This window comes from Betta splendens, chromosome 1 (assembly GCF_900634795.4).
Source record: "Betta splendens chromosome 1, fBetSpl5.4, whole genome shotgun sequence".
NCBI classification, from domain to species: Eukaryota; Metazoa; Chordata; class Actinopteri; order Anabantiformes; family Osphronemidae; genus Betta; species Betta splendens.
The window spans coordinates 7,270,731-7,297,157 of record NC_040881.3 but is presented as its reverse complement, the minus strand read 5'-3'; the positions used below and the strand labels follow the sequence as shown (position 1 = coordinate 7,297,157).

Sequence of the window (26,427 nt, the reverse complement as noted above, 5' to 3'; positions counted from 1 at the left end):
AATTAAATTATTGAGCATGTCTCAGCGCAGGGACATTTTGCCTTCTTTTTCCATGAAGACATCTTGGCTCGCGTCTTAGTATAAACCTTATTTACCAGTGGTGTGCTTGTTTCTTTTTTAAGATGTGGGTCTGTTGGGACAGATGTGACACCTTCGGTAGCTGCTTGTGACATAGTGAGGTTCACATCCTGATTTAAAAACACATCCTGATTAAAAATGAAGATATGTATTTCTTAATATAAAGACTTTCTTAAGATGGCTTGGTGTAAGCGCAACTAAAGGGGATGTTTGGGGTTGGAAGAATGCTGAATTTCACAGCATAAACGTTTCCATGTAGATCCTCTACGGGTGACGTTAATATCTTTCTACAGTAATAAAAAGCTGAATTTGTCAGACTGTTGAAACATTTTGGAGGCTTGAACCTGTAGAGCTGTGCAGGCTGAGGAGCGTCATATACCTCCACCACCCCGCTAACTTGCTAATGTGCTCCTGCTACCTCTGTCTCTGCCTTTCCCCGTCTGAAGCAGGAAACCGAACATTACCACTGGGGCCTGAGGACTATAAATCACAGTTCCAGAGTGCAGAGTAGGAGGTGGAGGAAGGATTAGAGAGAGCTGTCTCTGATGTTATTTAATCTCACCAGCCAGGGAGTGAGCAAGCCCGCGCACCCCTGATGCATGTTATCAAGCTCTGATGTCCAGCGAGTGGGGATTGGACGTCTCAGACACCACGTTGCCACCAATGCTGCTGCTGTCGCTGTCGCTGCTGCGCCTTAAGCCGGCTTCATGGTCGGCCCTAACCACTGAGGAGCTCAATTTAGGTGATGGCAAGCGTGCTCAGTCAAGGGAAAAGTCAGTCGCAGATGATTTCCTCCTTCTCAGCTCTTTCTCCTCAGCGGCGACACCCCTCCCCACCTCGGCTACCACCCAAATGTGTGCTGTCCTCCCTTCCCCTCCTACTGATGTTCCCCCCCTCCCGTAAATACTCCCGCCCTCTACCCCTGAAACCCAAATACCCAGCAATCGCTCAGTCGCTCAAGCTATCTCAGGAGCCTGTCTCGCTTCACCTCCCCACCCACCATCCTCCCTTTACTTGCCTCCCCTTTCCCCCCCGTGCTCACTCCTCGCGTGCATTCCAGCATGACAAACCACATGGGATTTTACTAGTCCTTTAAAGTCGGCTGCCTCTGGGAACCACTCTTCTCCATGCAACATTTTGGTATTCTAGGGAATACGTGACTGGGGAGGCAACCAATGCTGTTAGATTTCTCCCGTCTCCCCCTGGTTGTTATTTCTGTTGATGCTTTGCGAGAGGATAAAAACACAGGAAAACGTTATTTTATCAGGTGACCAATCGATAATTTTTCTCCCTGGCCCTTGCGTTACATTGGTGGATTTATTTTTGTCCTTATCTCCGCTGATTCCCCTACATCAAACATTTTCTGTCAACACGTCTGTTACTGAAGTAATTTTTTTTTTTATTTTAACACATAAAAGCATCACAACAACAATATACAAACTCTTAGTAATCTTTAGAACCAAAACACATTTACACATGCAACAATAGGGTTTAAGACAATGAGTAACTTATTTAATAATTTTCATTTTTGGAATGTGTTAACATTTTTGCAGAAGAAAAAAATATTGTAAGCATCAGTTAGCTCCAGAACAACATCTGATGTGTTAAAGCTGTGCTGTAAATAAATCTAAATTGAAAGGTTTTGCAAAATAACCTAGAAACCATTTGCTGGCGTTGCACTCTACCTTTTATAACCTGCCTGTCAAGCAAACAGAGAAAAAGGTTTGATGACCTTCGTAGTATTGTTAGAAACATTAACTCGGATTATCTTGGAGAATGACCTCCAGACAGCAGTCTGACTCATAAACGTCTGGTGCTGCCACAATCAAACGCCATCCAATTAGATTCTGAAGACGTGCGACTCACCACACAAGACAATGTGCCCTGTTCTGCAGTGAGTCCGCTCAAAAGAGAAAACACGTCAGCGAATCACAGCGGCTGTGCTGCCGTCCTTCCTGTTGTCATGCTCAGCCCAGACATGTCACACTGCCAGCGTGGCGCGCAGCTTTGGATTAAACAGAAATCAAATCTACCAGATTCATTGTGTGTAATAAAATAACTGAAACGTCAGCAGAAATTAACGGTTGAAGAATAATCAGTTGAATAGATTATTGCTCCAGAGTGAAGTGTATCGTGTTATATCTTCAATCCTTGTGGCCTCTTCGTTTTGACGGATCATTGTATGATTGTCTGTTTGAGTCCCTTACATAGGATTGGCTGTGAACCTACAGCCACAACACTGAAAACACATTCATAGACACCAAAAATATACATTATGATACTGTCAAAAGGTACAATAATTACACAGAAAAGGAAATTACAGAGCTAAAACAACACCATTATGTTTTCATTTATCTTTTCATCAGTCCACTTTTCCTCCTGTCATCCTCTTCAAATCTGTTGGGTGTGTAGGGTTCTATGAACCCGTCAAGTGCTCCTGGCAGAGAGTCAAGAGTCCCACTTGCCCTCCTGTTGCTGGATGGGGTGACCACGGCCGTCCTCTTTAAAAGAACCACCGAAAAGCTTCACCGTTGTTGACTGGCGTTCTCTGTGGGAACAAAATGTGAAGGACATGTTTGAATTTTCCGGTTTCGATGTCACGTTGCTGTCATATCATGCACTCCCTCCAGGAAGCCAGTAATCATCGGTTTTAAATAAAATGGACATTAAGTAACGTTAAAACCCAGAAGGGCACTTAAAAACGGCAATGGAGCTGAACACCAAACCAAGAATTTCATCAAAGACCCAGCCAAGGTGATTACATCCGCGCCCCACCCACACCCAAATAATCATTACGCTGGATGAAATATTCAATACAAATTCCCAAGAAGCAACAATGAGGCATTTAATTACTGTGAGCTCTAGCTGCAGTGAGGGGGAACAGTGCATCATTTCAATTTGAGGCCGCGCCAGCAGCACCCCTCCTCCCTCTCCCCAAAAACCTCTACGCCAGAGTGGCAGCCCCTGCTTTCCGAAACTCATTTGGAAGTCACAGACATAAAATACTGAAGTCTCCTACCAATCCCCATGACCAATTAACACATTTTTTGATTTTTTTTTTGTTGACAGGGAGAAATGGTGCATAATCACAACTAAAATCACTTCAGTCTGAGTGGAGGGAAATTTGACATTTTAATACCAAGTGTCATCTGTGGCTCCTTAAAGGCATACTGATGAGCACTTTAGCACCAGACGGTCTCCTACACTCCGGCGTTATGGACCATGTGTAAACATTATTTACAGCAGGACTGGGCAATAGTTTTATATTAACATGCACAGACTTTAGGGAATAGAGTTGTAGAAAAATACAGATTAAAATGATCATCAGTTTGTGCTGTACACACATTTGAAACCTCATAATCACACTGCCGTAGTACAGGTATCACAAATGCTGTAGTTGTGACACATTTATGACACTGTATTTACAATATAGCTACGTTTTACACTTACCAGTGACTTTAAGGTTTGTTTCGCACCGTTTATTGTAAACAGCTGTTTAAGAACCACACACTTTCTATGCCAAAACTGTACCTCACCTTTCAAACTGTGGTGTGTTTTTTATAGTTTTCAATTACTTATTTTTCATTGCTTTTTCACACAAGAAGTAGCATTTTGTTTTAATGTTCCTACACACATACTGTAGCGATGAAAGACATCTTGAATCGTAATCAGACGATTCATTTACACAGAATGACCACTGTTGTCTCCTAGAAATAATTTGTCACTGCTTGGATTATGGTTGACACTTGGTTTAGGGAAAAAAAGAGCAGCCAAGATTTGTTAATTTCATTTTGGTTAAATGTTTATAAACATCTGCTGCAGTCAGTAACACTAAATATTTTGGTTAAAACATGCTGTCTGTGAATATTTGACATAAATATTGAGTGTACACATTTAAAATCACCAAATATATAATTGAGCAAAATATTCTAATTAAATTAATTGAAAACACAATAGGGTTCAAATTATGTTTGCTTCTAAACATATTTGCTCTTGCTGTTGTATACAAATATAATGTCTGGGACACAGGGTTGCATTGGTGCCTGATTCTGTTTAGTTCACCTTATGATCAGTGAAATTTGACACTTGCATTACGCAATGAAAAAAAAAACGCAACAGCCAATTACAAACAAAACGTGAAATGAATGAAAAGGACTTCAAACACCTCATCCTAAAGGCTGTCAGCTGTTTATTAAGCTCATCATGTCTCAGCTCCTTGATGCACTAATTGTAAGGTTAATAATCACGTGTTTAGCCGTTGGGTACAAACGAGTAGATAAAGCCTTTAAAAAACACACTTGGTCCCAACCAGCACCCTAATGCTCATCGCAGGTACAGACTCTGTATCAATACTATGGATCCATACAGTACAGTACATTACTTGCGGTTCGACAAGCCTTACCTTTTTTCACACCACATCACTATTACCCTTACAAGTGAGTAATGAAGGGACCCAGAACAGCAGGGTACCATCACCACAAACTTGAAGTTATGGATGAAATGAAACACCATCATGTTTAAAATGTCAAGATGCTCTGACAGAGCATCTTTTTTTACCTAATTACATGAGCTGAAGCCAGCTCCCTTGTGTCACTATAGCTCCATTAATTGTGTCCAATTATTAGATAATTTTGGAGGCAATCAGGCTTTGTGTTCATTTCAATTTTCATTACAGCATTTTTTTGATTTCATTGTCATCCTGTTTCTTGGATAAAAGAGGAAAACAAAAAAAATGGCTGAAGAAGGTGACACATGGCGTTAACGCATGAGCCGTTCGTCTGACTGATAATTTCCAAAGGTTTGTTACCATTGGCTTAGCCTGACCATTTACCACAGCACAGATGTCCAAGACCGTCGTATGGGAAAGATTAACATGTCTGTCAAGGTGCTTTCACGGTCGCCCTGAGACAGAGACAGTGTGATAGTGTGTTACTTCCACAATACATGTGATACATTTGCAGGAACAGTTTCAGCTTAATCTGCTTTTGGTCTAAAACATGATGCTCTAGGAGGCAAGAGGAGGGAAACAGGAGGTGAGAATGTTTATCTTGATCCATATTCTCACATTGATCAGTCCCCGGTGGAAGCGCGCCTCGCCAGAGACAATAATGACCCTGATCAGGGCACTCGGCATGTCTCTGTTTTGTTAAGTTCCTGCGTTATCGATCCAGAGGGACTCTTGAGTGCTTCTTGGATTCACTCCCAGGCCTCCTCGCCTCAGCTCACTGCAGTGACCAGGCACAAAGAAGGCTCAATTAGTACGGCTCCGCATTGCCTGCTCCCCCACCTGCGTGTGCCTTCAAAATCACTCCATCAGCTGCCAAGGAGAGTGGGGGGAAAAGGACGCAAGAATCCAAAAACCGTGCGAGGCGGAGAGACGCTGAGGGATAGAGCGAGATGGAAAAACAGGAGAGGAACGTGGGGAAGGGCGTAAGGGTTGATAGTGTTACACCAGGGACACGAGAGCAACACCAGGGTTTCACCTCAAATCAAGACGCCGTGGCAGCTGCTCAGCCTCACGTCAACACTGCTGCCTCTGCAGCAGAGCATACATAACAACCTGACTACAACGACACACCGAGGGAAAGACAATTTCCCGCTCTGGCAATGAATGCACACAACCGAGTATTGAACTGGCTGAAAGAAAAGGACGATTTCTGTAGACCTCAAATTAACCCCACCACACCAAGCAGCGTATACCGAGTGTCTGCTGGTGGCTTTTCCTGATAACAACACACCAAAACTGACATGTGGTGGAATAATTCTCTGCTGACGCTGCCTCGCCAGCGCGAGGTCTCTGGGCAGCCATGACACCCCGTGACGCTAAGTGATTCTGGCAGGTGCAGTTTAATGGCGAGGCCGCGTCATCAGCTGATTGATACGAAGTGGTAGTAAAACGGCGCTGGCTGGAACCGGACGGTGAGTCATAATCAAACCAACCGTGTTAAACCCAGGACCAGGACGTCGTAAAACAAATTTGGGCCACAATTTTAAAGATTTTGGTTCAATCTTTACAGCACAAATAATAAAAACATGCATACAGCCCTTTAACCCCCCCCCCCCCCAGCCTAACCCTGCCCCTGCAGCCTTGGCGTCACACTGAGCTGAGGCCAGAGATAAACCACTCAAGACGATGAGGATGATAATGGCAGACGCTGCAGCGCCTCAGAATTCAATCAGCGCTGGGACGTCAATGTGGATGAGCGTAAAAGTGAAATATGCTCGCCGGCGTGTGTTAAAAGATGCCACGCAGGGCTCGCAGAAACAACAGGCGATGAAGAGCACGACGAGGAGAAAAGGCGAGAGAGGAAAAGACAAAAACAAGAAACGGAGAGGAAAAAATGAAAATAATGTGTCTCCACCACTCGGCTTCCCAGCACAATCCCACTGGCATTCTGAGCAGCCCTACTTTAACCACAGACTGTGAATAAATTACCCTTTTGAACTCAGGGTGATTGCAAATGTGCCCCGGTTTCTCTTGAGACATGTCTGGCACTAACCCTCAGCTCTATGCTCCCAGCCAGCCTTGTCACAGAGCCCCTGCTTCACTTCCTCACACTAAGACACACTCAACACACACACAGGGATGCACAACATCATAAAACTTTTAATTCACCATAATTACGGGTGGAATCTTTTTTTCTACCAACTACACACTCGTCCTCTTTGTCTCTGTTTTTCTGTCTAGGAATGCTCAAGAACCTCGTCTGACTGAGATAAAAAAAAAAAATGTTAGAGATGAGAGAGAATCCTGGAAAAATGTGTAGTGACAGAAAATCACAGTAGAGATTCAATGGATAGAAACAGGGCAGAGACAGATCGGGGAAGACGGAAAGGCAAGGAGGAAGGGGGGAGTCTCCAGGAGGGACGGTCGTTTGCACTGAGAAGGTGCAGTAGCCTGTGGGAGAGAGCTGATGTGTTTCTGAATGCTTATTATAGCACGTGGCCCATACATTAGCCTGACAATAGCCATTATTTATTAGCTCACAATCTGGGAACCAGGCCACTTTTCATAACTGCAATCCTCTGGATGAAGCTCTGACAGGCTGCACACAAAACATATATAAATAAGTACCACTGCCACCTCGCACAAACACACTTTAGTTGTGTGGACTCTGACTTTTTTGTTTTTTTATAATTATGAGCATCTTTTTTCAGCATATCGTGACTGCACGAAATGTTTGTTCAGCCATGAACTCCTCGCACCTACTACTACTGGCAAAACTAAGGAGAGATTAGAACGAGGAATAAGGAAAGAGCATGTTTCATCATACTTTAGGGGGGAGGGCTGTGAGAGCCAGCCAAACATTCAGGGCTGATCTCCAGGCCCACGAAAGAGGAAGGGAAAAAGTTTCAGCAGTGCAGTCAGCCTTAACTGATGTGTTATATATTGCCTGTCACTTTATTCTGCAGGAATATTGGGGCGTTGCCAAGCTCAAACCTGGAAGGTATAGCAATCCATCATCTGTACCGTTACCAGGACTGGTGGGTGGGGGCTGAAATCTCATCTTGAAGCTTGTAACCATTATTCTAGCCACCCAGTGCCATTTAAAAGGTACCTCTCCAAGGCTGCTATTGTGGACAGACCACTCATCCAATGGTGACACGCTTCTGCCCCCAGTCCTGTATGGCCCCAACAGACTCTTTGACTACTCTCTGCATATACAAATGAAAACCATCAGAAATATCATTTTTGTTACAAGTAAATAGTTTGAACAAAGAATAATATATATAATATAAATATTATGATGTATAATTCGGGAGGCATTTGTGAGCGTGACACACCTCTGGACTATGCATAATAAACATAGGCATCAGGACAGCTGCTAAGCTAACAGAGGACCCCGATGTCTGTAACATGTCAGCACTGATGTGCATTGCCATCTATTTAATTCATTTATTTAATTTAAGCCACAAAAGTTTAAAATGCAAAGACTTTTCACCTGTTACACCTACAACCCAGAGTTATGTTAAACCTTTATTAGCAGACTAATAAAGGTCGAATGTTGCTCAGATGAAAGCATTAGAGGCAATAATAATCCTACTTTTAAAGCTAAAGTATACAGTAGCATGTCAATTTATATATTTTGAAGAGGGGAAATGCAATTTTTGTGGATTGGCCAAACATGGATGTTGTTTAGAAGCACCAATTATAAATTTATTTATAAATTTATACAGTTTAGCCCGATATTACAAAAAAGCACTCATTTAACTCAAGTTGCTCATACTCTGTGCCCTTAGATGCTTAAACTGGAGAAAGAAGAAAAACCTCTTCCTGCAAAAAAAACTCTTGAACGGGAAACATTCTCTCATCATTATTACAGAAATACAGTATGAGATTAATGGCAGCTTCATTTCCATTGGAGCATGAGCACGCTGAGGTCACATGTCTCATGCAAACTCTCACTTCACAACAATCAACCACTCCAGTAAATCAGAGCCTTGCTTTTGCAGATAACCTTACCTAGTGAATCTATTTATTTAAACTGCAAAGCACATGACTTTCAATGAGTTTTTTTTAATCAGATCATCAGCCTTCTATGACCCTTTACATTATGTTGCCTATAATGCAAAGAATATTCAATATACTGTCAACCCTTTCCCCTTTATTCTGTCCATATACTCCACAGATCATCAGCTCATTTGATTTTCCACGAAGGCGTCTACGCCTGAGACATTAGCAAATTCTGAGAAATGCCATATGGCATCCACCTATCCTTCTTCTAAATAGACTATATATTCAGATAACCGCCCCACTTGAACATTTCCACAGCTTTAATGCACACAGACAAAGAGTCCAAGTACACCAGTGTGGCCATAGCATTCCAGTACTGAAGTGCAGCTACAATCTTTTAATTCAATGTCCAGCCTTGCACCAGGCATCCATTCGAGCAAATCAAGCTAAGTGTATTGCGGATGTTTGTGAGTAATGAGGAATTTGGGAGTTTTTTGCTGACTAGGCTTGTGTGGACTGACGGTGGTGGAGGAATGTATGATGGTGTGCTTAAGAGCTGTGCCTGGGAGAGGCGGGGTGGTCACAGGGGGGAGATTAGTCTGAGGGGCAGCGAAGGAAAACCAAATCCGTCTCCATCTCAGAAACATCCTAAAGCAGATTACGTACTTGAGTGGGAAAGGAGGAGAGGGGGGAAAGCGAGAGAGGAGCAGGACAAATGAACGAGGGAGGAGAGGAAGAGAGAGAGCGCAATTAGCATAGATGAAATTCTGGCACAGTCCTCTGACTTGATATTTGACCTTCTGCGAGAGTCTTGCCAAATATCGCCTGAGAAGTACAGACCGGCCATATGGCAAAGTGCTGCTGGAGGCTGAGTGCAGTGTGACTCCAAACCTCCATATGCTAATGGGGGAATGTAATTACAGTGCAGTATTCCTGCAGGACGTATCTTTCACGGGCCTCCATAGCAGTGGATTTGCAGTGAAACAGAACAAGCTTTAGTGGCTTCAGAAAATACACTTTTTTTTATCAGTCAGGGATGTTAAAATAAACAGACCAAGCATAACTGGGGCAGCAGTACGAAATGTCACTTTATGAGGAAGTCAGTAAGACGCATGTCAGTAGCGAGTGAAACACCAGCAGCCCAGTGGTTTAAGATTAAGCCACAGAAAGGCACATGAATGAAAATGCTAAACTGCAAACGTTAATTTGCAGTTTTATAAGAATACAAGCACCTCATGAATGGTTTATGGCACAGTTTTATCAGATTGTTGTGTTTTTAATGTGTCATATTTGCCAACGAGTCTAACTCCTCATGTAGAGATTTTATGTTTAACCACACAGTTGCTTCTTATCTGGTTATAATATTGAGTCCGTCCCTCCAGGAATTTGCTAAGATGGCAACAATTAAAGCAAATTAAACCAATCACAGTAACGTCTGTGCAACATTATAATTTTGCACAATTGCCGCAACCAGTCCGCAGATTTCACTTACACTCTTTACTGCACCCAAATGCCTTGTAGATGTGGCGTACCACACCGGAGCTGCTGACAAGAGCCTGCACACAAAGTCAAATGACAGGTTCACCTATAATAAGAATAGAGGAAAATATGCACTGTCCAGGACGTAGTGCATCATTTGCAGACAGAGACAGGGTATTTGCAGGTTACTCTTGCCCACTACTGTATGCAAAGCAGTTCTCTATTGTTCTGCGCAAAAGTGGAGTAAAGTCCTAATAACAATAACAACAATAATTTCCTGCCTGAGTCAAGTATGACTTTAAATTTATTTAAATTCATGAGAGGCAGTAGATGTAACACATATTCAGATTTCTCACTTTGGTGATTTTAATAAGTAATTCCATTAGAAAAAAATCAGGCAAGAAAATGTCAAATGAAATTAATAGTAAATCAGCATTTGATGACAATTAATATTTTTATTTTATATTGTCATGCTTATAGATCAGCTTAGGCGCTCTCCGGTAATAAATAAATTATTGTCCAAAAACTGAACAGAAAGAAGAAAAAAAATGGAAAGACTTGAGTTGTCTGGTATGTTTTGGCAGTAACGCTAATTCTGTATCAGAATCGCTCATCTCACACTGTATTAAAAAGTGAGTGTCGTCCTGCTTTTGATGCCTCGACTCTTCTATTTATCATACATGGGATACCCCTATGCACGCTGGGGCTGAGCCAGCCCTCGTATGGACAGTTGAAGCAGCACGGGTCAGAGGCAGTCTTCAGTAGCCGGGCTCACCTACCTGCTGCTAAGCACAACAGTACCTGCCTCCATTTCAATTAGCTTCACCTAAGTACCCTCGTCCGAGTAAAGCAATTTTACACAGGTCTGCTACAAAGTTAAGTCTCCTCTGGGAACAAAACCTACAGCGGAGAGGCTTTCGGGCGCTGCTGAGATTTCAGGAAAACAATACAGAGCGAGGCAGCGGTGAGATCAGCTGAGCTCCGAAATGCGAAATCCGAGTAGTGTGAAAAGGGAGAAGGGCAGGGATTGTAGGACGGGAGTTGGGGGGATGAACAGGACACGCGTTAGAGTTTATGGAACCTGGGGGATCTGGTATGGAAATCCCCAATTTTTGAGCCAAGTCGCGGGCCTTTGAACAGTGGAAGACGTCAGCAAGCACGGCGAGAAGCCATGTGGGTGTAACGAAGCGAGGGCTAGGCGAAGCAACATGCTGCCAGTTCTCTGAAATGTTAAATTGAAATGCAAAGTAGGAGCAGGCCTTCTTGTTTTGAGCAGATTTCTCTGCATCTGTGTGGGAGCCCTTAAACTCGAGTCTATACACAGAGCTTTGCATATTTACTGTAAGTAAACACATTATTTAGGTTTGAAAATACACATAACTGAAGTTCAATCATTCACTTCACTCAGATAATGGAGACTAATCAATCTGTGAATCGGATCATGTGGTAAAAAAGCATTTTATTTTAGTATTCAAGGCTCTGAATGTGGCACCGTACAGTAGTTTTCTGCTCACAGCACAATATAGAAACTAAAGATGCCGGTGAAGACATGTGCATCTAATTTTCTGCAAGTCGTTGAGAGGTTCCACTAATGTGGTTTCCAACTTCTGCAACTAGTACTGTTCACAAGATGAATATGTTTTTGTCATCATGCCTTTATTAAACCAGCAAACTGAAATTTCTCCCCATCAAGATTCACAGATGCTTTCACGTGTCTAATTCCAGTTTAGGGTGCCACAAAGCCAAACAAGCAGTGAACACTGACGGAACAGTGCATGTTTTATTTCATTTAGCAAAACAAAAAAAAAATCATGCTGTGAGGTCAGCTCTCCTGGTGCGTGAAGAACAGCTCCCTAAGTAGGAAAAAAAAAGGATTTAAATGATCTAGTTAGAGCCACAGCCTGATTTTCCACCTGCAGCAACCTAAAACAAGGGATTACATAAGCAGGCTTTCGTTAAACCTGGAAAGTGTAACTTTACAAAGACGAAAACCAGAGAGATATCGTTGGGAGAAATCCAGTGGGCAATGTAATATGCTAACTGCTACATTTAGGACCGAGCTAATCCAAGCACACGCCCTCCCTCGTTCAGTCATCTCAGATCCACACTGATCAGATTTGGAAACAGGTCACAGTTTGTCAAGACACAGCTTGTACTCTGAGCAGATTGAAATCATTTCTCTACTCAACAGAACGCCACAGACAGGTCTTTCAAGCAGCGATGAACACCTCAATGGTTTATCAGTTGTGGAGGACAAAGGGTCTCTCCACTCAGGAATGAAAATATCCACCTGATGTCATCAACCGGTGCATCATAAATCCTATCCTTAGCCTGCGGCTCACAGACTGACTTCACGCCTCTGTGACACTCTCTAACCCCAGGGTTTCTATCAAAAAAAAAAAAAAAACAACAACTTGAAATATCTTTCTGGGCATGGTGTCAGATGCTCGCCATGAAATATTCATAATCTGAGAGCAGAGCCACAATAGAGGAGGTGGCAGCATGCGAGAATTTGACTTGCAGAAACTGAGACGCTTAAACCGCGTTGACCGATTTCTCCCATCACCAGTTGTCACTCACAAATTCACTTTCACGTCGTTTTTTTGGATGAATAGCACAAAGCCATCTGTCATTTACTGACCTTTAACCTTATGGATATAAACTCATTACAGCATCTACAAAACTATACTATAGCCTGGTTTATGTATAACTATAACCAGAATGATTTTCTTTTACTCTTCTTTAAAATTGTAACACATATCAATTAAATTGCCTTTCTTATCTTATTTCAATAGCAAAAATCTGATTTTGTTATTTTTTGTGATGTTTGTTAAAACAATCCTTAAGATGTTGACTGCAACACAAAAAAATGATTTTAATCTACACAGTAATTATGAATAAGTCTTGGCTATGATATAAATATAATAAATAATGCTACATTCAAGTGGATGAGGTCGAAAGTTCCTGCGTTACTGTGTATTGTGCATGCTTAGGATTCTTTTGTATAGCAAATTGGCCAGTTTACAAAAAGATACCCAAAAGTAGGATTTTTTCTTTTTACTAAATACATCTTTTTGGACCCTTAGACCTGTTAGAGGGTTTTTTGTAAATTTATCTGCGGAACAATGTCTTTAACAAAAAATCAGGATCAGTCTGATCAGGAAGCAAGTTCTATGAGCAGTGTGGTTTGAGGTTTGACTTGAGAAAATGTTTTATAAATCAATAGTAAAACTGTAATTTAGTGGTCTGTCAAGAAGATCAATGTTGAGAGTAAGAGATACAGGGAGCAAAGTGAAAGTGTAGACGAAAACACCAGTCATCCTACAGTATAAAGAAGCACTTTGGACTCAGTGCAGGTCAGTACTTTAGTACTAACAGTACAGTACAGTATGGACCAAATCAGAACTTACATGTTACTTGCATGTTTTAAGTTGTTTGAGAAGTTTATTTTCATTTGAATTCAAATTTGTCTCTGTCATTTGTTGGTGCAGACAATTAAACATTATATTTAGACAATAGACCTTACGTTTGCAGTTGGTTGGTTAAAATAACTTCAATTAACCACAGCTGTTACTGTAACTAAACATAACTACATAAAAAAATAATTATGTTTCTCTTGGGTCACACATGAATTTGTCGTACAATATCCCGCAGAAACTAAGGACAAATAATGATGTGAGACAACAAAAATTCAGTGCTTGGATGGATCATTGCATTGTGTAATCTGTCCTACAGTGTATTGATATAGCTAAAAATCTTTGCTAATCTGTGAATCGAACACTAAGCAGGCACCAGTGTCTGTTTGGGGAATTTGACAATGACAAACAGGAAAACCATGTTTAAAAACAGCTGCTCTAATCTGCTCCAATAAAAGTCCATCGCCTAAAAATCGAAATAAGTGAGGAACAACCCTGTTTGCATCGCTCTACACATTTCACTCCCCTGACGCATTTAGCAAAGACTTTTCTCTCACACTTTTTATGCAGGCTCACAGTAATGATGTGATACCTTTTAACTTCTCAGCCAGAGTCAGCATCAATAATTTATTCTCATCTGTTTAAATTTTAAAGTGCCACACATTAACGTCCTCCCGCACCTGCTCTTTCACGCTGTCCACCCTCCACTGGGCTGCTTTTCTACCCCCATCCCGCTCGCTCTTTCTCTCCTCGCGCTATAATAAAGACAATGACATTGAGTTCTCTCTCGCCGCCGAACGAGGAATGTTAAATCAAACGGGGCAGAGGAGGCGACAGACCACGTAATGCAAGAGCATCGTCCGGACGCTTCAGATTACACTTTGGCCTTAATTGGTGGCAGTGGCAAAAATGATGAATTCTTTATTAAAGCCGTGCGGTTGTGCCTCCCCGAGCGTTGCGAAGACCCAAGGAGGACAGCTACTCTGTGCAAATGGAGGCTGACAGAAAATCCACATGGCACGTCCAATCTAGGGGTAAAAGACCTGACAATAAAGAAGGGGGCCCGTGCTATAAAGCATCTGAGGGTAGCTCGCAGGGAAGATGCGTATAATTAAGCGGTCTGCATCGTGGTTCAGATGGCAAAATCCTATTGTCTTGACAGGAGCTTAAGGTTGCCCTTTAGGTTGAGATGTGCAGTAGCACACGGCCTATTTTTTTTTTTTTTTTTTTTTTCATTTTCTTCACACTCCTCCAGACCTCTGTGACCAAATTAATCTGCTGTCTTAAAGCTTGAATAAATCCTGTAAGTTAGAGATCTGCAGATTTAAAGGCCGTTTGTCCCCCAGGATATATATATATATATATATATATATAAACATACACAAAATATAAAATAGCCCTTTACCTCCCCCTCTCCTTTGCCCACAGAGATTGGCTGGGAGCACTCAGTGTTATCTCCAGGGAGGCAAAGGTTTGGGGGAGGGTGTGAAGGCCACAGATTTGTCCTTATCTATTCTGAGCACACCTAAAACAAATTAGACCTGGCTTCCGTTGCTTATTTGGCTCTCCGCGCTCTCATTAAGGGGCTGAATCCGAGCTATTTTCCTCAAGGTCCTACTTCCTACCATTTTGGGCCTTGTCTTTTATCACAATAGCAAAGGTTTCCAGGCAGCCATGCCACCTTTTTATCTCACCCATTTCATGTAGTCATATCAATATCATACAAAAAGCAGGAGCCCCTTTTACTTCAGGATGCTGTTTTCCTGCGCATTACTTGATGCTGTTCTTTGACATTTGTTAATTAAAAGGGGGGATCTGTTTAATTGGTTTTAGCTTTGCCCTTTTCTGCACCGTGTAATGCTGCTAATCAAATAGGCACCTGTCTGCATGATGATGTCATTTCCAGGTTTTTCCTTTGTTTTAGGTCATGTTATAAATGCTAAAACCAGAAATGGTGTTAGGGTGACATTGTTCTTGTCAATACAGTCAACATCCCAGTGAAATGGCACTTGAAATCCTGTGATTATGAGGATCTTATGAGACTGAACATGTATAGTGAACTGATGCAACTCCAACTGTAGGCATTAGCCTCCTAAAGACAAGGACTGAGAATTATTCACAAGCAAAATCATTTAAAACACTAAATGAGTATTGGCTGTATAAATGTCAAATCTGCATTCTAAACATCTGGTTAGACCGAAAGCTCAAAGTGCAGTGTGAGTTAAGTCTTTGAGAAGGTTCTCCACTGCCGGACTGACAGACGTGTGTTAGTACACACATTTATACACACAAGTTTGCAAAATGGTTAGAACGCAAAAATTAACATATAATTATTATGTTTTAATCCCATTTTTAATGTAAAATATACTAAAGTCTTCAGGCCTCTAAATGCCTGAGAAGGGTCTCAAACCCATATTAAAGCTATAACCTACGACACACAGACCTTCATTTTAAAGGGTCACAAGCCAAAAATGATTGGGAAACGCTGCCACAGACAACGATAAGGACGTATGGATACCCTCACACTTTGTGAGGATTAGTGCTGCCATGTTAATCAGTTTGTGGAGCAGCAAGCGTGGCGGCAGGCAAGCGTCGCTTTTACATTTACAAAATTTTAAAAAACTCCAAACTGTTTTTTCATTCCATGTGCTTCTGTGCAGAAATAACAGAAAAGTTGAGGTAAACAGAGTCGGAGACGCAGCCTGCCCACATACAAGTAGTATTGCATTTGAAAGTTAATGAAGGACCTTTGAGCCATTGGAGCTCAAGCTATGCAAAGGTAACTGCTCGGGAAATGTTAGGTTAGATGAGATTCCACTGCCAGACTAATCCATCCTGGAGCCTGAGAGCAGCACAGAGACACAGAGAGGGAGCGGAATCTGCTGCAGAACAGCACAGAAGTGACACAGGGCAACTCTCTAGGGCCTTGCATTAGCGCGCTAAATTAAAGGGGGTATTAGATTAAATTGGCTCTCCGATTTCAGGGGTGTGAGTAAAATTCTGATTTGCATTTTCCGCCGCTGCTTAAGATATAATTAGTTCAGGGTGATTCCCATGTGGAAAACACTGACAGCCAAATCTAACTGGCTGCCATTAGCTTATCGTCTCTTCCAAGGCAAAAGGTATGCTGGGCTTGTGTCTGGTGTGTGCGTTTGTTTGTTTGTGGGTATGTAGTAGGATTGAGGATTCTGCCGTGAAAAGGGGGGGGGGCGTGTGTGCATATATGTCACTGTTCGCCTGTGAATTTACAACGTGGGCTGTAAATTGTGTAAAGCTCACTTCGGCACCTGATTCTTCACACTCAATCAAATCTCACTGTCATTAGCACTGCTCATAACGTGAAAAATACACTTCCCGTTCAATTTCTAACAAAAGTTGGGGAAAAGCAAGTGCACAATTTTACACCTTCAAGATGCCCCATTTCCGCAGCAGAAGGTGCGCCTATAATTACAGACGCAGAGTCAAAAACAACAATTACTGTCGGAGAAGTCCATGATATGAAACTGCTGAAACTCGGTGAAGGAGCTTTTAAAAGCAAGTGCTGATTTGTTTTGGGGGTTTACGCACACTTGGTAATTCTAGCCGTCTTTGCAAATGGATGTTTTGTGAAAGTGAGTCCACCCATACATTATGAATGTGAGGCCAGCTTCCTTGACACCTGTTTGGGGCACCTGTTTATGCGTGATATTACGGACTCAAAGTTAAAAGGGCTTCCGATTAACATTTGTGCAGTTGGCACATCTAACCTCTAACTAACCAACTAACCATTCAACCAACCAACCAACCAACCATCCAACCAGTCAACATCTCCTTCAGCACAAATATTCAAACCCATGACACCAAAATTCTTAAGGCTGCACCAAATGGAAATGATCTAGATGCACGATGTTCAGCTAATAGTTATCCACTGCAAACATTTAATGTTCCGTTGGTGTGTTTAGTTAGTTAGTTAGTCAGTATTACAATATATATGTTATGTAGTTTGAAAGGAAGCGTTAGGAAGCTCAAGGATGGTCAAAACAAAGCGTAAACCTTCATGTAACACTAGGTTTTCAAATATACGAGAAGTAAATAATAAGAATAATAACTTGACACATTGTCACATTGAGCTGGTTGAATAAAAAATTCTCAGTCAAGGTCAAGTCTTACATTCAGGTGCAATCTCGTATTTCTACAAAAAAAAATCTAAATGAACATTATCAACAAAAACAAACTTCTTCAGCATAAATAAAAAAAAATCCACAAACTGGTGTTTATGGTAAACAAAGCAAACCGAACGGTACATGGCGTTTCTCCATAAGAAGATTAGGTAATAATTTATAATTAGCCGCTTTCTTCTCTTTGTGTAATCACTTAATTAATGAGCAAATCATTTGGCCTCAGGTTGCATGTGTTGGTGACTCATCCGTACCGGCTCATGTTAAGTCACTGAGCAAGTTCAGTCTCTCAGGGTAAACCACAGCACGTTTGCAACTTAACATTCATATTCTCTCTTTGGCCCCAATAACCAAATGTCAGCCAGTAAATAAATCAATTAAAAGGAACATTTAAAAACAACACTGCCCTCTGATCATGTCCTAATGAAGCCTCTTGCTGCTTGTCAATTAAACCCGTGCTTAATGTTCTTCTATTTCTCTAAGAGTCTCAGATTGTTTCTGCCTCTGCTCTCTTCCTTATGGCCATTATAACCGTGGATTGATCCTTAATTGGACATAATGACACAAATATAATATGAAATGATTTCATCTCAACCCCTCTGTACATTCCCAATCAATTCATACAGGATCAAAGAGGATGAGGCTGTGCGCTGTACCCTCCTCCCCACACAAAACTTGGGGGTGTTTTGAGAAACGCCATCAACAACCCTGCCATCACTCTCACCATCTCTTGGTGGTCGAAGGCTGAGGCTTTGTGGGATATTGATTCTCCCCATCCAGAGACGCTTTCCATAATTGGTTAAAATGACCGGGTGCAGAGAGGGATGGCTCTCTGCTGAAAACCATTTCCCAGCCCTGCTTGGAGCTGAGCCAAGCTCGGGGTTGTTCGGATGCGTTCCAGCCCCAGCCTGACTGGCAGCAATTAGGGGTGTCTGAGCCAAGCTCAGCTTGCGCTCCGCACAAACACCCCTAATTACTGCCAATTAGGCTAGGCGGGTAGGCAGATTTGAGAAGCCGGGGGGATGTTCAGGCATGGGTGGGCATGGAAACAATTTTCAAGGGCTTAGAACGTGACTGGATGAAAAGGTTAATGCTTTGGAGTGCAAGGGGATAATAACAAAAGAAGGGGAAGCAGAGCCCCGGTTCTCACCTCCAGCGATGAGCCTGGCTTCTTCTTCAGCTCCTCACATTTCCTAAATTTGCAGATCTGGTGGCCCGTTTTGCGGTTCCGACAACTGCTGCAGACACCACAGTTGATTAGCCGCCTGCAGGGTGCGCAGACCCCACACCTTTTCCTTTTCTTCTTCGCTGGGTTTCCACTGGATGCTGAGGAATTATTCTGTGGGCAGTCTGCCAGATTGGCAATTTGAAACGCACTGTCTGTAACGGCTGCTGAGGCTGCGGGGGAGTGAAGGGCTGTCATGACGATGACCCCGGGAGGTAATGAGATGCCCCCTAAAGCCGGAATAGCGGAAAAAGTTCCAACGCGTTCTGGGAGATTCATTATCTCTGCTTCAGCAGCACCGCATTTCAGCTTGTTCATGCATTCTCCTGCTAAAGGTCTGCAGTGTTCGGGGGATAAGGTAGAGAGGAAATTATTATTTGCCATTTGCAGCGTCTCTGGCGGAACGCCAGGCTTCCCTGGCCTCTGGGAGTCATTTCTATGCATGCTGGTCCTATTAGGGTTTATTGCAGCTGATTTCCTTCCCCAGAGCATGGCGTTATCGCAGTTCCAAGGGGACATGCCAATTCTAGCACTGGGAAAAATGGGCGTTGTGATGCGGGCAATCTTAGCAGTCTGTGGAAATGCCCCATTGGTTTTATAAAAGTTTGCAAAAGACCTGTACCTTTCCATTTCTGCGTTATAATCCAAAAGTTGGCTTAATCCACCATCCTGTAGATTATCCTTTTGTAAGAGAGACACGTCTGCGTTCTGTCCGTTTTCAATGCACAGAGCATTGTTTATGGTAGACATGGCGGAGAAATGCAAGTCAATGTTTAGGAGAAGACAGTGAGGTTACAGAGGCCTTGGTCAAAGTGAAGCTGGTTATGAACAGTGTTTTACCATCCTGGTTGGTCTTCTCCAGTGCTAAAAGCAAAGAAACACAAGAACAACAGTTACACATTAAAAAGGCAAATGTTTTCATTCTTGTCAGATTTCATTTCACTGCCTTTTCTGAGGACAACAGCCGAACATATGAAGAATCTTCTGGCACATTGTTTACGCGCCAACGCTTTCTAATAGAACTATCACAAATACTGTTAGAACTGATCTCCGCCTGGTGACAGTAACGTGAAGGCTGTGACAGACCAACATGTTATTATCATAATGGGGAGAAAAATTAGCATGCTTCAAAAAGAGAAATCCAGGCTTTTCAGATATCTTGTCAGGGAAGTTTTAAATTTTTTTTTTAAGAAAGTCCAATGAGGTACGTCACAAAATGAATGAATACATTTAAAATAAACAAAGGTACATTTCATGAAAACATCAAAATTCAATCAGAAACATCATATAAGAATTACAGGAGATTTTGACAGCAATGGAGAGACCTTTTAACAACACCTGGTATTCATTCATGACCAGCTCCATTGCATTTACTCAATGACAGCTTGGATAGCCACTGGTAAATTTACATCCAGACCATGGACCAGACCAACTACAGTGTCAGCTGCCTTAGGATGAGGTGTGTGTGTGTGTGTGTGTGTGTGTGTGTGTGTGTGTGTGTGTGTGTGTGTGTGTGTGTGTGTGTGTGTGTGTGTGTGTGTGTGTGTGTGTGTGTGTGTGTGTGTGTGTGTGTGTGTGTGTGCGCGCGTGTGTGTGCGCGCGCGCGCACGCACGCGCGCGCGTGTGTGTGTGCGCGTGTTTGTGTGTGCGCGTGTTTGTGTGCGTTGGGGGGGTGCTCCATTTCCTCTCTCGCTCTCTCCACCAGTCTGGATTTGGTTTCCACAGATAAAAGCCCATTAGACACATCTCCCCCTACTTCCATTACCTTTTTCTGGGCTTTCTCTCTTAATTGCCAAAGCTGATCCATTGCTGGAACACTAAAGCATTTCAAATCACTTCCATGGTGCTACCCAGCAGCTGTCTCAGAAAATGAATTATAAATATGCACACATGGAACTGGAGTGATCGCACTGGGTGACATTATTAAAGTCCTCCGAATCCCGCTTACGAACATGCCCCAAGCAGGTAAATATTTGCCTTGTTAGCAAAATGATTCATATAACACAATTGCAATATTGTCAGAAGCAAGAATATTTTCAGTTTCTAACATTTGCATAATTTCTGTGATTATTTTAAAATTTTGATGGTACAAATATGAAGCCACCTATCCACCAACCAATCCAGATCCGGAGGTTCAATGTCGATCCAAAACAACCCGCAGCCACCAGTAAACAAAACCTCCTTGGCTTAATGATCAGCTCTCCTCAGGGTCATTATTACTTAATCAATTCACCCCTGGAGCGAAATACGCAGCCCAAAGGCAATCAAGTCACGGACATTGATTTTCAGCCTGTAAACAAAGTTTAGAGAGACAGAAATGTTCAATACTTGGAGCTGGAGAGAGACACAGGGAGAGAAAGGGAGAGAGAGAGGGGGACGACAGAGTGCGAGAAGGAGACTGAAGAAAGAAAAGTACAGAAAACAGCCACATCCGATGACGACCCATTGTGCCCCTGCTGCACCGCGACGCTATTAATTACACTCCGTGTGGTCTGTGGCACACGTTCGGATCAAAGGTCATGCATAGACAATCCGAATGCGGTGAAAATAAAAGCCCACAAAATGAATCGGACATTGCCCGGATCACTTGACAGTCACATGGAAACAAACTGGCACAGGCGAGAGGGGGCAGAACGCATGCAAGCGGGCGGCAAAACATGGACGGACGGACGGGCGCTCGCGGACGCACAGAGAGCATCACCTACCGGGATCCTGTTGAGGAGAGACGCTCCCGAGACGCTAGCAGCCTGCCGACGCGTAACGGCACATCACCGCCGAATAATGCGAGGACGCGGGGAGACGCGCGGACGTACGCTGCCGACGGGGGGCGGAGGGGGGGGAGCGGGGCGAGAGTGCGCGTGTGGTTCGGGGCGCTCAAAACAAAAGAAGCATTTTTTTGTCGACTCGCTTCGCGCGGTGGAAAAACGAGGGAAGTGGAAAGTGCGTAACTGAGCCAAAGGGCGGCGCAGGGGGGAAAAAAGACGGGGAGAAACCGCGAACGCCGGGGCTTCGGGTGCTTCCTCCGCTGCTGATCCGCGGGCTGTATTGTGTGTCTGCCGCGTCTGCTCGGTCCGTGTCTCCTGTCGCTGTGTGTGGCTGATTGGTGCTGAGGTGAGGAAGCAGGGATGTGGACACCTACTGATCATTGGCTGGAAATTACTATAGAAACACTCGGGAGGTGGGAGGGATGGCTGGCTCAGGGCGCCCCACAGGGAGGGAAATATCTACGGGGAAGCGCTGCTCCCTCGCGCTACGCTCTTTTCCCCCCTTTCTTTCTCCCAGCAAATCTTCCTTAACATCGCCTATTTGTTTCATGACGAGGCGTTTAGAGAGAACGAGAGGGCTGTCATTTCCCAGGCGCGCCTTTTTAATAAGGATTGGGGAAACTTGTCAAATTAATTTGAATGGAGCTGAGCTGTGATTAAGATAAAATGCCTCCGTCGGGCTATTCCCCCCTCCCTCCCTCTCTTTCCTCGCTCTCTCGCTCTCTCTCTCTCGCTCTCTCTCCTCGCTCTCCGTCCGCCGACAACCATAATTACTGAGACCTCCGGGATTCATCACCGTTATAAATCCCGCCTGCTGGCCACCCGGACCTGCAGCTCCCACAGGCTGCCAGCACTGGCACGCGTGGCACAATTATTCCACAGATGACTGAGCGTTCATTCCTGTCGCTGCTTATAAAGTCTGAGTTAAAATAAAAATAGGTTTATTGTTTTTGTAGCATAGGGTTTAGAAAAAAAAGTTAACTTGTGACTCTGGCCTCTGTTATTTAGTGAGGTTGATTATTAGGTAATGGATGCTTATCTTACCCATATTACAGGGTAGAGGGAATAAACTCAGTTTTCATTATTTGACATTATTTTTTTACTACCACTTAAGGTGTATTCATTAAATTGGTATATGTTGTAATTAAATCATCTAATAGTAATAACAAATTTCGGGTAGCCAGGTTGTGAAATATCCCAGCAAAAGGTAAACGTCTGTAAATGTTGAATAAAAAAATAACGCTTTCCTGCTGTAAAATGAAATCACTAATAGAAAAAAATTAATCTGTCTGTTCAGTTGGTCTGCAATCGTATTCTAAGCATACCCTGTCTGAATGACATCTCACAGTCTAGCAGCAAGTTTTACAGTCTGAGTAAATTTAAGTTTAAGTAGCACCTTCTTTTATGACTGAGTGCAAGTAGGACTGACGTGGGTACCAAGGGTAATATGGTAAATATTGAACTAAATGTATGAAGATATGAGAGTTGACTAATTAGTAATAGAATTTTGTAATTTCTACCATACATTAAGTGACATAATGCCACAGAGAAATCAGCCCTCTTGCCCTGTTTCACACTTGGAGACAAGTGCTAGTAAACAAAGTGACAGCTACACTGACACATACAGCCCTTCCAGGTGAGCTGTGTGACACAGGCCCATAGGCTGCTAAAGGCTATGCTTTCATGAGTTTATTGAGAGCTGGCAATAAAGAGGACAAAGACTTCAGTCTTAAATCTTTTACATTTATGTGTGAGTGAATATCTGAAAAACTTAATTCATCATCCGGTTGCTTTTTCTTCATATCCGCCCGAGATGATAGATGAAGTAGACAAACTATGTACTAAAAGTTTAAGCGTGAGTTTACGGCTCCAGATTAATGTTTATGTTTTATATTGAATGCTTTTTCAGCTTTCCTACCCTCTTTGCCTTTTAGCAGCTGTCACAGCATCACTTTTTAGCAACGAGTTGAACTCGGAATGACTTGAGGGGTGCAAAAGATACTTGTCAGCGAGGCCCCAAAGCAGCGGTGAAATGTGGGTGCGTTATCAGAAATTGGTAAGCATGTCAGCTGAAGTGGGTGTTTAAGTAGACAGCAGTCGCTTGGTTTGGGTTTGGTTGAAAAAGATCTTCAATCTGACGACACACCCCAGACTCCACTGTCACTTTTAAGATGCGGTAACTTATGAACCTTTATCATCTTCACCTTTTTAAACTGAAATAAATGAACCTAAACCAAAAAAGACCTCATCTTTGGTCGCTTCAGTCAGAAATCAGTTTGTAATCGGTGATTTTCAGGATGTGGCACCTTATGTATTTTTTTCCTTCTATCTGCTCATGACCCTAAATGCAGACTTGTTTAATTCAATTGAAACCTTATATTCCTGACTATCAGACTGACTATCAGGCTCTGTACATCTGTGTGTGGAAGCTCATTTGTCTAAAAATCATTTTATCTTGCGGGCGATAATAGCCCCCAGGGGAAATCTGCCTAGGTGGTCTAAAGCTCGGTCTGCAGAGCCACGGCTCTATGCAGGGCTCTAGCGGTGGGAGGCTTGAACCCTTGTGGCAGGCCTTTGTTCCTCTGTGTGTGCTCCCTGCGCGTCTGCTCCTCCCTCTCTCTCTCGCTGGGTTTTCAGCTGAACTTGGAGGCGTAATTAATGACCCCAGATTTGAATGTAGCCCGCATTTGGTCGATGGAAGCAGAATCACGGAGGTAGCGGAGGCATAAGATATGGGTGTTTGAGGGGTGATGGTGTGAAGCCATTGATTCATCTGTCTCAATTTGATCCGAGCTTGAGCGCTCTCAGGGGAAAGACGGAGAAGACACATGAATACTCTCCGTATAATACAAAAATCCTCCTGGATTTCATTATGATTTTTCTTGGGAGCCCCAAATACATAGAGGATAGATTTGTCTATTAAGACAAAGAGCACAACAGAGTCACATTTGTTTATTAGTGGAAATGTGAAAACGAGGGGATGTTCTGATGGGCTCTCACAGGCTGGGGTGCTAAGCAGAATCTCGCTGAGGCCTTTACGGCATGAAGAGTGAGGCACAGGCAAGACGGGAATGAGTGAGAACGAGAATAAACAGTATGAGATTATAGGTCTGGCAGCGATGCGGCACCAACCTTGGTGGTATTTATTCAGAGACCTGCCTCATTTCCTCCTTCAGGCGGTAATGTGTACTGCCCTCACCTCACGCACATTAGCCTTCTGCTGCGACTTGATGTGTATCGCCCGCTTGTACGGCGCTTTTCTCCCGACACAGTCGAGCGATCCCTCCTCCCTTCGCCGTCGCCTGCTAATTGGAGTGTAGGGAGCACCCTTAATTATCCAGTTAGTAGCTTTGCATGAGGAAAACCGACTCCTGCTGCACAGGCTGGTGCAGATGACAGCACCTATACGCATGGTGACATCCAGCGCTCAAAGCATCCGAGTTCTGTTATATTCTGACGATGTATCCGCTTTTAAAATTCAATTCAGACCCAAGAAATGATACTGGAGATTTCTAGTAATATATATATATATATATATATTTTTATTTAGTACACTGTGCACCAGCCAGTATTAGACTTACATTCACTCTTCAGATGAATCCACCACCGCACATGATTTAGGTGCATGAACGTTCTATGCTGCTGTTTCCTTCTTGTTCTAAATTTCAGACAAGTCAAAAAAGACTGAAGCTTCTTGTAGCATAGATTACTTTAATTATGAGCTCATTTGAGTGTGCAGACATAAAAGGCCGATCATTTGAAATATTAAAAGCATTAGTTGTAATGATGCAATGGTAAAGTTTTGACAGCCTGACACCGTTACGGCCTGAACAGCAGCGTTTGCAGGTGACAAAAGTCATTAGTTGGGATTAAAAGCTACAGTACAGCCCACAATCAATAATAGCTGTAACCTGTCACAGGGCTGTCCTGCTACATGAATGTAAACACTAACACAATAATGATCCTTGTTTAGTGTCAGGCCCTATTAGGCTGATCAGGGACGATAAATAGAGCTGGATTCTAGAGGCAGAGTTGAGGGTCTAATGACAATGCTGTGGTTTGTGCAAAATGAATGTCAGACACTGTAAAACTCTCACCATGACAAATTAGTGCCTGAATGTCTCCCAGTCCATTCTGACTTCTGGATTCAGGCCCCAAACTGTCATAATATGCAAAAAGTAATGACTTAAGACAAATACTGAACATATGATTTTGGCATTTACTCCGCAGAGCCCCGAGGTATGAAACGTCCTTTTCTTCTTTCAGACATTAAAGCAGCCACCCAGTTCAAAACAAACCGCTCCGCAAACACAAACCTAAACACAGACACATTCTTTAATTGGAAGTGTCTCTCTTTATGAACCAGGAAACAACTTTTTTTGCCAGTGCGTGCAAACACAGTTGCCACACTCATCTGTCAGTGTGAGAGAGAGCAAACGGCTTCGGCAAATATAAACATCTCGGAAGCGCCCGCTTAAGTCCGTAAGTCACATTCACGACGCGACTCTGTTTTGAGTGTTTACATCTGCCCCGTTATCGGCAGCTGCAACTAATTCATATTTAGATCTTATAGCGTATTACCAGATATGGCCTGTGTATCAGTATACTGTTTAGTAAATGATAAAGCTCCTCATCGCAGACCTTTGCATTTACACGTGGTCGTAATGTGTTTCCATTATCTCAGTTCGACCTGCACCGGGACCAGAACAGGTTAAAGGGAAGTGTCAGTAAATCCTCCAGTGCTGTGAACTGAACTGTTGAACTAAAGCGACTTCTATTCTGTAATATGTGCGTGGTTGTACAGTTTTAGTAGAGCAGACAGAGGTTCTGAGATCTAGGTCTAGTCCAGACT

General features: G+C 43.0%; 2 protein-coding genes across 2 annotated transcripts in view; one reads left to right on the top strand and one right to left on the bottom strand.

Annotated features, from left to right (window-relative positions):
• Positions 1 to 26,427, top strand: part of tet2 (tet methylcytosine dioxygenase 2) — a 67,488-nt gene that overhangs the window by 10,751 nt on the left and 30,310 nt on the right. The gene's annotated exons all lie outside the window — the stretch shown is intronic.
• cxxc4 (CXXC finger 4) lies at positions 1,457 to 22,089 on the bottom strand. Its single transcript, XM_029160932.3, has 3 exons — positions 21,516 to 22,089; positions 18,736 to 19,674; positions 1,457 to 2,626 (listed from the first exon to the last, which is right to left on the bottom strand). Exons 2-3 carry the CDS (start codon positions 19,558 to 19,560, stop codon positions 2,582 to 2,584), a joined length of 870 nt encoding a protein of 289 aa, XP_029016765.1. The 5' UTR covers positions 19,561 to 19,674; positions 21,516 to 22,089; the 3' UTR covers positions 1,457 to 2,581.